Source organism: Lycorma delicatula, chromosome 4 (genome assembly GCF_047948215.1).
Source record: "Lycorma delicatula isolate Av1 chromosome 4, ASM4794821v1, whole genome shotgun sequence".
NCBI classification, from domain to species: Eukaryota; Metazoa; Arthropoda; class Insecta; order Hemiptera; family Fulgoridae; genus Lycorma; species Lycorma delicatula.
The window spans coordinates 96,592,582-96,607,378 of NC_134458.1; the positions used below are offsets into that span (position 1 = coordinate 96,592,582).

General features: G+C 32.9%; 1 protein-coding gene and 1 non-coding gene across 6 annotated transcripts in view; one reads left to right on the plus strand and one right to left on the minus strand.

The window, feature by feature from the left end:
• Positions 1 to 14,797, minus strand: part of LOC142323661 (GAS2-like protein pickled eggs) — a 271,769-nt gene that overhangs the window by 20,449 nt on the left and 236,523 nt on the right. For all 5 annotated transcript variants that reach the window (XM_075363713.1, XM_075363712.1, XM_075363711.1 and 2 more), the window contains exon 6: positions 446 to 536. In XM_075363713.1, coding sequence (XP_075219828.1) covers positions 446 to 536 — 91 coding nt within the window. The remainder of the gene's footprint in view (positions 1 to 445; positions 537 to 14,797) is intronic.
• On the plus strand, positions 7,143 to 7,214 carry TRNAT-CGU (transfer RNA threonine (anticodon CGU)). The gene has a single exon. It is a non-coding gene; the product is annotated as a tRNA-Thr (tRNA).

Here is a 14,797-nt window from a genome sequence, read left to right on the forward strand (position 1 = left end):
TTTAAATAAAGCTAGTATAATAATTTATGCTTTTGAATATAAATGGAATTTCAGAAAATATTGCGAAATGAGAGATAATTGAAAAAATTCAAGATATCGAAACGGTCGTTTAATTAATTCTCATAAAGAATTAAAAAGAATAATTCGGTACTAACCGTTACAGAGTGCACAGTATTATATATTTACTCAATAGTTTACGCTGGTAAACATAAACAGGGCGTTCCATTTAAAAACAAATAATAAATTAATTTAAAATAGTGTTAACCTTGTTTTAGTCAATGAACAAAGCATCATGTAAAAAAATCAAACACTACTACAGTTAAATAAAAACAAAAAAAGTTTTATACAGATAAATTATTCAAGATACGAATTTGTTTTTTAACGATCAAAAGAAACGTTAAGCAGTTAACAAGGCATAAATTGTATTTTACATGATGTCACTCACCTTTCGTAATGCACCTGAGTATGGGTTAAGTCGACAGCCGGTCCTCCCAAACGCATACCCACCACTTTTGCAGAAACTGGGGCACGGTGTGCTGAAACAGATAAATTATTTTCTTTAGTTATAAGAATATCAACCTCAAATAATCGGATAGTAAACAAAACTTTTAATCAAAACACGAAAGAAATTCAACTACCATTATAGTGGTTTATTTTGTTGGTTGCTATATTGGGATTATTGGTTCAATTCGCGTAGATAATTTTTTTTCCTTTTCTTAGTTTTAATTATATATATATATATATATATATATACATACATACACACACACACACACACACAAAGTCGAAGCTAAATGATCAATTATTCCTTGAAATGGCATAATGTTTCCGTATCCAATACATTCACGGGTCTTTGCATTTATACCTTTCAGCCGAATCTGAATTTCACCACTTACCTCAATAATGATGTCTTATTAGAATATGGTCACTTTGAATACCATAAAAAAGCTTTTTCTTGAATAAACCTCAACGTACTAAACACCGGTCAAGTAGTTATAGCCACCAGGACGCATCGGGTGTCGGCCAAATTCGAATCCAGCTAAAGGTAGGTTGATGTAGATAGCTTATTGGAACAATACTTTGCTATTTCGCTAGTAGAAAAACTAGCCGTTGCGTCGGTTTGGTGAACAAAATTTGTTTATATGAATCTGACTACATCAATAAAATATCTTCTCGGGATAAACAGATCCCTACAAAATTTTTTTGTGACTTTTAATCCTATTCCCTGCTTTTTAATTTTATAATTTATTTTACAGTATTTATTTTTTAATTTCAAAAATTGTTAAGTATTAATTTCACGATTTATTCAGTTTTAATATTGACAATTTTATTATTACAGTATTGTTTTAAAATAATTTTTTACATAACGAACGTGGCGTAATTATTATGAAATAATAGCATATCATACTGGTACTTTTTCGGAATCCAACAGCCTAATTTTTCCAATAGTTTCTTCCAAATAAGTGGGTATTTGTAGGTATTTGAAGAGAAATTATAAATATAATCTAACAAAACTTAATCTACGCTCACTAACCTATTTTTTTATTTCTATTCGTCGATTTTATTCAAACATGAATCTTCTTATGTACCTGCGAGAGGTCCAATATAAGCATTACGCTTGTAATTATAAATATACAATCTAACCAAACTTAACCTAGCTCGCTAATGAAGGTTAAGTTTGGTTGGATTATATTTATAATTTTTCTGCAAGTACCTCCAAATACCCACTGATTTGGAAGAAAAAATTGGAAAAACTGGCTGTCTGATTCCCAAAAAGTATCGTCATTCTTATTAATAATCAATTCAACTAAATAAAACATAAACTGTCATTAAAATATATAAACCGATCTTACATGAAAAATAAACATTTGATTAGTTACAATAATTTTGGGAGTATGTGGTGAACAATAACTATTTAGTCATTATACGAGGGTAAGTCAATTATTATCCGCAATTTAGTTACATTTTTGTTTATGCTGGTAGTACTGTCGTGTTGCATAGATGACGCATGCGTGGTTTAATTATTGTTATGTCTGTGTAGGTTTGATGCTGCTATGTTAGTTCCATTATCGCTGCCCTGCCGTTAATCATGGCTGCTCCGCTTTCTGTTTGCACCAGAGAAGAGCAACGTTCAGCGATCCGTTTTTTGTGGTCGGAAGATGTATCAGGGACCGAAATTCATCGAAGACTTTCGGTACAGTACGGGAACAGTGTGTTGTCGCAACGGAGTGTCTACGAATGGATTAAAAAATTCAAAAACGGTCGCAAAGTGTTACGCACGACGAAGGAGCCGGAGGACTGTTTACCGCCACAAATGAGGAAAACATTGAGCGTGCACATGACATGGTTTTCTTAGACAGACGAGTAACTATCGATGAAGTGGCACATCGTCTGCAAATTAGTCACGGTTCTGCCTACGAAATCATCCACAACAGACTTGGGTTTCATAAAGTCTGTGCAAGATGAGTCCCAAAACAACTCACAGAGTTGCATAAACAAACGTGTTGGACATTTGCCAACAACTTTTGGATCGCTACGGTAACGAACGGGATCTTCTTAGACAAAATCATCACCGGTGACAAAACATGGATCCATCATTACTAACCGGAGAGTAAACGGCAGAGTATGGAATGGAAACATCCAAATTCGCCCTGCAAAAACATTCAAGACCCAACCGTCCGCAGGAAAACTGATGCTTACAGTTTTTTAGGACTCACAAGGCCCAGTACTGGAATATTATGAGGAAAGGGGCACGACAATAAACAGTGCGCGTTACAGTGAGATTTTGGCTGCCAAGCTGAAGCCTGCAATTCGAAGCAAACGCTGAGGACTGCTGTCGAAAGGTGTGTTATTGTACGACAATGCCCGTCTACATACTGCTGCCCACATTGCTGAACGCTCCAGAAACTCAACTTTGAACTACCGGCTCATCCTCCGTATGGTCCTGATCTTGCCCCTTCTGACTACCACTTGTTTGGTCCACTGAAAGAGGCATTAATGAGCCGTCGATTTACCTCGGACGAAACAGTGAAAGAAGCGGTGCATTCCTGGTTTGCAGCTCAACCGAGAACCTTCTTTTATGCGAGCATCAGGAAGCTTGTTCAACGATGGACCAAGTGCGTTGAAATGCAAGGGGACTATGTTGAAAAATGATGTACATGTAAGTTTCCTATTTGTATTGCAATAAAATTTATAACTACATTGCGGATAATAATTGACTTACCCTCGTACAATTGTATAAATACACAAAAAGCGATTGTACTTCTTTTAAAAGACTAGCGCGCTTTAAACAGAAGGACAGCAGCACCCTCATCTACACTTAACTGTTTCCAAAGCCTAGAAGAATGGTCTTAACGAAGAATAATGTTCAGTTACAGTGTAATGTCCAGATGCACTGTAATGTTGAGTTACGCGTCTGTGAACATAACCGAATGACATGGCAATGGGGACCAATTATTAGTCAAGTATTTTGATGTATTGTCTTTTCCTTCTCTGCTAGATCGAAAAGCACTATCACCGAAAGGCCTTCACTGGTCGAACTGAGGAGGAATCGCGTCGGGAGATGGACGCAAAAAGTTTGCTAATTCCCGAAGAATAATCTCAGTAAAATGTTAACAAAACCACGATTTAAAAACGGATAGGAACCCGACCCTAAACTCCGTCGATCTTAAAAACAAAATATATAAAATATATAAACGACAGTAAATATAAATACCCGCCAGTTAACTAGAAAGATCCAGCAGCAAGGGACAGATATCCAGGCTTTGCAATATATAAGGAGAAAAAACATCCCCACAATATTCACTCAGTTTATTTCCTGCTATCACACATACAAACGTGCATTATTAAATCCGATGATAGGAGCGTACATATTTCGTAAATACCTGCGTTACTTTACTGCCAGTAAAGAGGTAACGAGGGAATCCGGAAATAGAGACGGGGGTTATTATGAAAACGAAAAAAGGATTAAGTTTGGCAAGAGCGGCATAAGATACAGACAGCATTGTCGTAAAATGTCGTAGTGCTACTTACCAAGCTTTGCGCATACTACAGATAAACACTTGAGCTTGTCGCATTACATATTAGAGAAAATTATGTAATATAAAATTATATTTTTGAAATGCCTAAGAAAATATCCGTAGAGATCTTCAAAAGACTAACACACTTTGAAGAATTCCGGAAATTTGGTTTATCAAAATATTCGTAATTCTTAGTATATAGTTACCGACTATTATAAAAAAATATTTTCATACAATTCTACCCACTTTTTAATTCCATATACCTTCCCTTACATTATCCAATGAATACCCCCTTTTAAGTGTACTTATCAGCTGTTTTTTTAACGATAACCGTAAAGCTTTCGATTTCAAAACATTACAGTCGTTTGCGTAATATTAAACTTTTTACGATGAAATAAAATTAAAAATTTTGGAAATAAATTTTATTTTCTTTCGATTAGTTCTAATGTAACTTCTATTCGTTCAAATATTTATCGATTTCTTTAGCTTTACTTACGATTATACTATCATACAAACAGTTTAACATCCGATTTCAAAAAGTAGTTTAAGTTATTCGGTTAAAATCTGACCGGTCTTTATGTATATTTTTCACCCGACGCTCAATATACTCCTGTAACTAGCATTCCATCAAACCAAAAAACAATAATGGAAAGCAAACTTATCTTATGTACAAATCTATCTCCACAATTATTAATTATTCGTTAAAACTTACTGTTTAATACAAAGAGAGAACTACGCTACACGATAATTGAAATAAAATGACAAACAGAAACTATCAAAAACCTTTAAAAAAATCTTTTACTAGATGAGCATATGCTTGTTAAATAATCATCAGAAAATACAAAATAAAAATAATAATAACTAAAATAAATAAGAATCCATTTATCATCATTGCAACATAAGTTGTAGAGAACAGTTTCAAGTCGAAAGTAAAGGTAAGTGTGGTATATACCTCTTAAACTTTCAAACCGGATGACGTAACAGACTAGCCGGGTAAATAAATTTATTATTTTTCCAATTTTGACTGTCCACAGCTAATATGTATTAACAGTTTTATTTATTTAATTCTATAACAGTAGTTTTTTTTTTATATAGCGCTTCGTAAGTGTTTATTGTTTATTACTTTGTATTTATCCTTTTCACGATTTTATTTTATATTCATATTTAATAAATTCCTCCATCTCTACCGGTTATAACTGTATATCGGTTGAAATGCACCTTTAGTAATAGATTCCCACTTTTTTTGTAAACGATTCTTGAATTTTTCCCCGTGTTGTTTTCTTAAAAATTATTAAAAACTGTTTAAAAAATTAAGGTAGAGAAAATTCAATACACTCCGCCTTATTGGTACTACGGTAAGATACCAGAAGTAATAACACACACAACACAGATATATATGTATATGCGATACACTTTTGGGCCGAGTTCGATGTCCGTATTAATAATGTTGTAGTTTAAATAACGGCAAGGATCGTTCAGAAATTAGAAGTACTAGAGTTTGAATCCTGAAATTCTCCTACCTGCAAAAATCATGAAATATTTTGTAAACTTTACGCACACATGTTACATTTTCTACGATACCAGATCACATCTAGTAAACATGTAGTTTATATGTAGTTAATATTAAACCGCCGTACTATTTTTTTATTTATTTTTTTTTTAAGCGATAACAGTAGATAAACTCAATCCTGTTCACCTCGAAATAACAACACTGCTGTAAAATTTATTACCATTTTTAGATATAAGAATAAATGTAATACGTAATTGAGATAAAACGTCTATATGTTTAATACGTGAAATAATTTTTTTTAAATACATTTAAAAAAATGTTTTTATTTAGTTTATCGGTTATAAAACTTACTAGAAAACTTATGCGTAATTTATTTCCTGAAATAACTTTTATATTTGTTTTTCAAAAGTAATGGAAGTCGCCGTCAAAATTCACAACTATTATTTTCAGTCGTAAAAAGCTCTAAACCTTCGTGAAACATACAAAAGTATTTCTTTAATATGACATTTATTAGTCCACCCGTGTATTCGTTTTTAAAGGTAAAATTTTAAATAACTTTAACAAAATGTCAGTTTTGATAATTCGACAATAATTCATTTATTATCTCTTTTATTTACGTTATTAAAAAAGAAATAAAATATATAATTATCAGAAGGAAATTGTAAGTTATAAGAAATTTTTCAATAAAAAACGTTTTTCTTGCACAATTCATTATCTTCGGTGGGGATCGGACTAAATTATTTATAGTTAATGGTCGGATATTTCCATACGCATCGGAATATCAGAGAAGAGTGACGTTATTTCATTAAGAAACTTTGACTTCTTTTTGAGAATTATTTGAGAAAAAATAATTTTTTTTGCGGTATTTATTTGAAGCGGTCGATCTAAAATCTTTGATCGGTTGCTGTTGTCATCGGTGTAAAAATTCCCTGATCGGATCCATCGAGGTTGAAATCCCGGATCTTTCTTCAGAATAAGATCGTATATCTACTTGGGTTACTGCGAAGGTCCTATTTCATCAGTCGTACATTTTCCTTATCCTTCATCCTTTCTTCTCTCTTTTTCCGTCGTTACGTCTTACTCGACTTGTAGTTGTTAAGATAGGTTCGGTATACCGAGATGCATAGAGCCATTCTCGGTGTGATTTAACGTAGGATTCGATCCGGTGATTTCGTTTCCTCTACGGTGGTTGTACATTAAGGTTAAAGCTAATAGTGCTTAACGGGTAAAGCTAGATCTTATAAAATTCTAACACCCACTGAGAACTTTACTGAGAAGCACCAGTGTTCATATAAAACGGGTCATACCTAAACGAGTACGGTAAATCCTAAATATTTTGAAAGGGTGAAAAATTTTACGAAGTTTTCCAGCAAATGAAACACAAAATGAATTAAAAATCATTTTCATAACTCGCGGAAATAAAAAGGGTTTTCTTGGTACTAGCAAAATGTAATACGAGGAAATTAAGATTAGCCAAGGTTTATTTTTCATATCGTAAAATTCGCTAAAGAGTAATTTAACACGCGGCTAAACAATAAACACAAAAGATGTAACTATAGCAGCTTTACTACGTGTTGTTATGTATAAAATTACAAAACACAACCGCTAAGTGAGCCTCCTTAGCTCAGTGGCAGAGCACTGGTCTCGTAAATCAGGGGTCGTGAGTTCAAATCTCATAGGAGGCACGTTATTTTTATTCCCCAAATTTTCATAATAAAAATCGGCATTAATTATTTGAATTAATGATACGTCTACGAGAGCTCTTCTATCTATTAAAAAAATTCAATTTTTTTTTAAGAAATTGATCTACAATTGTATATGTTGGGTACAAGAAAATATGTACAATTTTATCATATAAATGATTTTTTTTTCAAACCATCACATAAAAAAATGATGTAGAGTAGTTTTAAAAAAAATCCAATAAAAGGTTTTATTTTTTCATAATTTTTATTACGTATTCAACATCTAAGTAAAGCAAAATTTAAAAAAAATAAACTTTTTTCATGAAAAAGAACAGAACTAAAAATTAAAAACGAAAAAAGTTAATTTAATATTAAATACTCAATAATGATTATTTTTTTAAATTGTTGCTTCCTGAATAATAAAGACAATACTAGAAAAAAAATTTCGGATAGCTTGGTGAAGTGAAGTTATAAAGAAAATTAAAGCTTTAAAAAATATCTTGAAAATATAATGAATATATTTCAAACTTCTGTTTGAAGTAAATTTTTTGTTAAAAGATAGAAAGATTAAATATGTTTCGGTAGTCTTAGCCAAAATTATCTTTTGTGTATATCTGAATCATAGTAATAACCAGTAGTATACGAGTTTACTTAATATCATCGGTCAACTAAATGTATTTTCCATAAAAATATGGAAATTTAATTCAAGTATTTTGGGATGGCCATGAAGAGCACTTAAAAAATCAAACATCCCTGTAAACGGCGAGTTAAAAAAAATTAGAAATAATTTTTATGATTACAGAACCTCTTTTGGTTTTCTCGGAATTCGTAAATCAATTTGTTTTTTTAGAATAAAATGTTGCAGCAAGAACTAGATGTCGCTTTAGGCATTATGGAAGCCAATAATGTGGAAATTTAATACAAAATAATAGCAAGAAGAAAGAATATGCTTACATGATCGAACATACTGCCCGTCAAAAAAACATAAGATTTTTTTCTTAAATGTTTATACACAATAAATATAACAACAGTAATAATAATGATAAAATAAATTAATGTTTTTACTACTGTAATTCATTCATTTAGAATCATAGCAGATCTTAAAACACAACTATTTTATATACAAATAAATCAATACTGAAAATACTATCGATCTAGAATCGTAAATATGTGTTTTTGTGGCCTTTTAGTTACAAACATACATATACACATATTTATATAGCCTATGACACTCCCTGTAACGTAAGGATCCCAACCACCGTAGGGAAAGACATCCACTTTGTGACGATTCCGGTTGTCACCCCCACCCCGTTCCTAGCCCTGATGGGGTTTAACGGGAGTCGTCTTCAGACCCTCTAACCGATTACACCTCACAGTAATAAGCCAGGCCTCGGTTGGCATGCTACCGATGTAAATGCCTCGGTAATTTTTACACTCAGTATTTGCCTTCGCTGTAGACTGACTGCAGGACATCCCAACCCCTTACGGGAAGACACCAGCCTAGTGACGTTCCGGTCGCCACAACCCCCTCAACGTTCTCAGCCCTGTTGGGCTTTCACGGGAGTCGTCTATCGCCCTCTGACTTTTTACATCTCGTAGTAATAAGCCTGGCCTCGTTGGGATGCCACCGATGCAAATGCCTCGGTCGACATTTGCATCGGTGATTTAATAACTCAGCTTTTGCTTTTCGCTGTAGGCCTCGGCCGGACATCTTGAATGTCCTACATCGTATCCCTCTGAACTAGGTAACCGAGCTCGCAGAAGCGCGAACCCCGCGCCTAGTTCTACTTATTATGAGCCAATTTCGAGAATGCCTCGTAATTCGAGGCAAATTAAACACAACATACCACCAAAAATGTTGATCGCAACAACGGAATTTAGTCCTAGTTACCTTAGTGAACTCAACTTTAAATCAAAACCCAGACAGGTTAAATTATGAACTCCGGTCTGTTTCACTAGGGAGAGGCGGACAGACCTACTCCCACTCGGCTCCAGCACAGAGACCCGCGTGACATTCACCTCATAAACCATCGTCGAGATGCCGCTACAACTCACGGATGCATGGTATCCCATTCCCTCGGCAGTGAAGTCGCCGTTCCGCCGACAGTTTTTACAATCATAATCACCTCTTATCTAATTAACCGTGGCTCGCTGCCACAGCGCCTACCTTCGGTCAATCAAACTGTGCAGGCGGACCCCTTAGCCGCCCGGGTTTATTCCACTTCGGCCTATTCCACTTAATACCTTCGGTCGCCCTTCGTTGGGCGAGGAATCGAAGGAAGCCAGCCACGATTGTCCAATCTCTGCGAGTCCTCCAGTTGACTCGCAGAACTGACTGCAGGACATCTCGATTCCCCCCCGAGGGGAGAAGATCCCGCCAACGTAGCGTGTCACTACACACGAGGGGGAGGTGTCACTACACCTCCCCCTCCGTTCCTTGCCAGTAGTGGCTTTAACGGAGGTCATCTTCTTGCCCTCGTACTGATCACATTCCAGTGTTCAGTCCGGCCTCGGGAGAGATGCCACTGATGTAGATGCCCGGAGGGACATCTACATCAGTAATTCCGCCACAGTAAAAGTCCGCCTTCCGAAGAAGACTCGGACACCTAACGCTACTTCGTAGCCCTCAAGAACTAAGCTAAGAGTCTACACGCGGAAGCGCGAACCCCACTGCAGGACATCTCGACCCCCCCACCCACCGAGAGGAGAAGATTCCGCCAACGTAGCGTGTCCGGTCGCTACACCCCCCACCCCTCTGCAGGACAGTCAGTTTATATGGAAACAGCTTGAGATCACCGCTAAAATTCTTTGTAATGTACGACGAGATATTCCATTTCTCTTGAAGCTCGCCGTGTAAACTTCCCAAGTTACGTTGCATAGCATCTTGAAGTGCTTCGATATATTCCGGAGAACAAACGAAGCTGCTTTGGGTAGCTTTTCTTCTTTTATCCTGCCTTCTTCCTCATATTTACTTTATAAACGGAAAAATTGTTTTTGCTGAAGTCCATCGAGTGTTAAAATGAGCTCGAAATCGTCGCCGAGTCGCTTTTTGATTCAGCATAAAGAAGCAAAAATTTAGCGCGCTGTGATTTATGCAAACGTCCACGATCGGCCATAGCTCAACAATAACTGATATGTTGCGGAATCAGAAACGAATTTAAATCCTAGGCGACATCTACCGATATTTCCAAGAAATAGGGATTACGTACGCACAATATGAAACAACAAGTAAAAAAATATTTTTTTATAATCGACTTTATAAATGTTTCAACTTATTGTGCGCCACTCTATAGTATAATACTCTAAGGAAAGACAACGGTTTTGCACCATTTATAAGTCGCCATCGACACAAACCTCCATAAATGTAGTATTGTTGGGTAGGGAATTACCCTCCGGGTGTGCATCAAACAGATTTAAGAAGAAAGATCAAGTGAAAAAGTGTAAAAAAAATGAGTAAAAATTCAAATCTGTTTCACTGGTCCATTGATACGTCACTCGCCACCGTCCAGTCGCTCTGATACAACCAGAATCAGCATTAATGTTTTGTAGCAGCCATATTTTTCATGTTTTCTAATATTCTGTAGTTTGTGATTGTAACATTTCGATCATTGTACATATGTATATTTGAATCACTGTGCATAAGTATATTTTAATCATTGTATAGCTGTTATTTACATGCTTAATGTTCATAAATGTATCTATGAATGTAACAGTTAACGTATTAATGTTTTGTAAAGCTATATTTTGCATGTTTGCCACTGTTCAGTAGTTTGTTACTGTAACATTTCAATAATTTTACTTACTTTTCCTCTGTTTAGAAATAAATTGTTACTGCAGTTAACAGGATTTATTTTAATGGTTTTTTAAAATTTAAATTGCGAAATTTTCGCACGGGTCCGCTGATATTATGTAAAATACGTGTAAAAAGGAATTATTTCTAGCTGTTTAAAACAAATAATTTCTTTTTAAAAAATTACTTCCTATCTTCGAGTTAAAGGTTGAAAACTTATTCTATTATTCTGATAACACCTCATTAAAAAAAGAATAAATTGTACAGAAATACGAGAAGTATTGAATAATACTTTAATAGGTTTAAACAAATCGATCATTTTATATTTTTTTCTCAAATTATTATTCAAGGTTTCAGTAGTATTTTTCATTACAATGCTTTCCGACAAACTAAAAGCACCAGCAAAATTTTAATAAGCTTCCAAAATTCAACATTCGATTTTACCAACAATTAAATAAAATTAATTCCCCTAACAATAGTTATAACTGTAACATTATAACAATTATATCCTCATATATCAATAAACCCAAGTAGGTGTCAATACAAATGCTAACCCCGATGCATACATAACCAAGATTTTTTTAATTTTTCGACTAAAAGGTGACAAAATCTAAAAAAAATTAAGAAGTCAGCAATATAACAGTAACAGGCCAAACTACAGTACTGTTGTAAACTATAAAAAACGAAATGAAAAAGGTGTTTTTTAAACAATATTTTGTAAATTATTTGCAATTTCTCAAAGTTATGAGAAAAATTTAGCATGCCATACAATAAGGCATTTTATTCGAAAAAAACTGCTGAAATTATTTTTCATACAAGTACGAGTGTATATAAGTCAAAGATAAACATTGAATTTTATAAAAATTTTAAGACCCTTTTTCTGAAATTCAGCTTTAAAATGATTCTACAGTTATGGTGGTGCTGCATGCAAAAGTAGCGCCTAACAATGCATTTTTACGTTTTGATTACCGGTTTTGTTTCAAGCTCAGAAAATTAAAATTTAAAAAAACGATAGACTTAATTTTTATGATATAATAAACAGAATTAGAACTATACTTTACAAACTTCAGTTCATATGATTCCTTTAGGTAAATAATTAATTATTAAACATAATAAACAGTAATCTGTAGTTAGTCTAACCCCTACTATTTATTACGTAGGTTATACGCAACCCCTATTAAAGAAAGTTAGGGTATCTGGTTTTAATACAATTTTTTTCCGATTGTTTTTACTTTGTGTTGGTCAACTAAATTTTTGTTTCACGATGCTTCTCGAAACATAAATTTTATTTCAAACGTTTTTCACGAAGTTTATTTCTTTGTAAACACCTAGACTGAAAACTCATTTTAAAGAAAATCATCTCATTTTACAGAATGATTTTATCTCAGCCGTAATTAAACACTAGGCTGTTTCACATAAAACTGAAGTTTTTACATTAGTAGATACATACACTCGTACTTAAGTAATACGCGCTCGAACGCACGGATATATACTCAGGCTACTAATAAAATACCTAAAACATATTTCGGAATCATTCTCAGAACTGTACTTTTAAATAGTTAATTTAGTTATTGTACCTAAATATAATTCTTTAATAGTATTAAATATAATTTAATTGGGTCTATCAAATTACATCGTTTGAAGAATATTCATCGAAATTTCTGTGAAGTGGTGCAAGTGATTGTGGCATGGCGGAAGGTCCAGGTGAAACCTGGTCTACTACAGGAATTAAAAAATATTTTATAGAAATAATAAATAAATAAATAAAAATTGTTTATTTTAACTCCTTTTCAAGAATTCCATAAATCTGAATATCAATTCTTAAAATGAAAAAAATAGATAAGTAGAAAGGAAACAACTCAAGGATGTGACAATAGTTGATATGTATGCACACGCATGTAGATAGTAAACAAACTAAGAATTCGTCATATTTCTCTGTAATAACAACTATTTATATATATATGCATGTATGTAAATGAAACGTCTCTTTATGTCAAACATGCATCCGTAAAAATCCCACAGCAAATAAATTAAATAGATAATCGGTGATACAACGCTTTAAGCTTTTATTTTTATTTTATTTTATAATTTTATTTATTTTTCGTACGGTATAATAAACGGAGTAAGTAATTTCATTATGATAATGCGAATAATTTCTTTAAATCTTGCTATAAACTGATAAATTATATTAGATGATAGTACATGCTCGAGATATATCAATTATTATTACGTTACATACACATTTGCAGATAATAAATCTGAAAATTACATACTTAATTCAGCTAATATTTTACAATGTAAAGATTTTCTCCAAGAAAAGACCATTTCCGCTTATTTTATCCATTATTTAACAATTCCACCGTTCTAGTTCTAGAGGATGCAGGAATACCATAACTTATTAAGGAATTATTATTTCTGTTTCCTAGACATAGAGAAATAGTTCATATATAACATTTATTTTAATAAAAGAATGAATATTTCTTCCAGCCATCTATTTGGAAAAAATGATAGTTCAAATGAACTCAGATAGGAGAAAACATTCACAGTCAAGTTTGAACGGCTCTTATGTGTGGCTTAAGTTGTACAGTACAATGTATACTACTTAACATTGAAATATTTAAAAAGAAAGATATATATATATATGTCTGTGTGAGTGTGTGTGTGCACACGCGCGCACAAACACAAAAACACACTAGCGCGCGCGTGGGCGTGCATATGAGAATTTAAATATTTATTTTTTCCTTACAATTGATGCTTTCGTTGGTATTCCATATATTTAAGAGTATACTTAAGCTTAAAATAATAAAACATTAATATTTAAAGTAAAACAGTATCATTTTTAATAAATCAAGAACAAAAACATATTTTGAAAATTATTTTATTATTGGTATATTAATTTTTAAAATAACCTTGGTAATGTTGATGCACCAATGAAATGGTTAAGGTAAAATAAGTAATTTAATAATAACAATATTGTGTGTATATATATATATGTGTGTTAATTTTTATGTCTGATGCAATTAAGATCTATTGAAAAGAGCTATTTTAAATAGATAACTTCATTGATTGTTTTTCATTATCATTAAAAGTACGGTATTGGCATTTATCAGTTCACTTTCGTTTTTCCAACGTGGTGACCAAATCTATTTTTTAAAATAGAATCCCCCTAATGTTTTTTCAAGTTTTCTGCAGAAAATATAACTATTTCAAAAACCGTTTTTATTATTTTTCCCTAACTATAATCGTTCACAAGCAACACCTGATCTTTAGTCGGACCTATTTACAATATACATTAAACTTAAATTCAGGTTCAGTTTAAACTAAAATGAACAGCCTAAAATTTATAATATAACCATAAATTTCAAACTTAAAATGTATGCTCTATATATATATATATATATATATATACTCATACACACAATGAGAACATATGTATATGTTCACATATGAGCACGGCATGTATACACGTTTAAATGTATGTAAATGTATATAATAAATATATATATATATATACACACAAAATAAATAAGAAAAGTGCAATAACTAATTACCTTTTTTTGCACGAGACATCAATTTATTTAGCGGTAAGTAGATAATTTATATTTAACTCGACAGTCACTTACAAAAGACTGCTTCCCTCATATTATTTAAAACACTACGCTTCATTTATATACAAATAAATTTCAAGTTACTGTATCAGGCCGGTTCTAATACGTAGTCGTTCAAGTTATTATCAACGACTGAATTTTCAACAGAATTTATTTAAATGATTAAGTACAGAAGTAAAATCTATTTA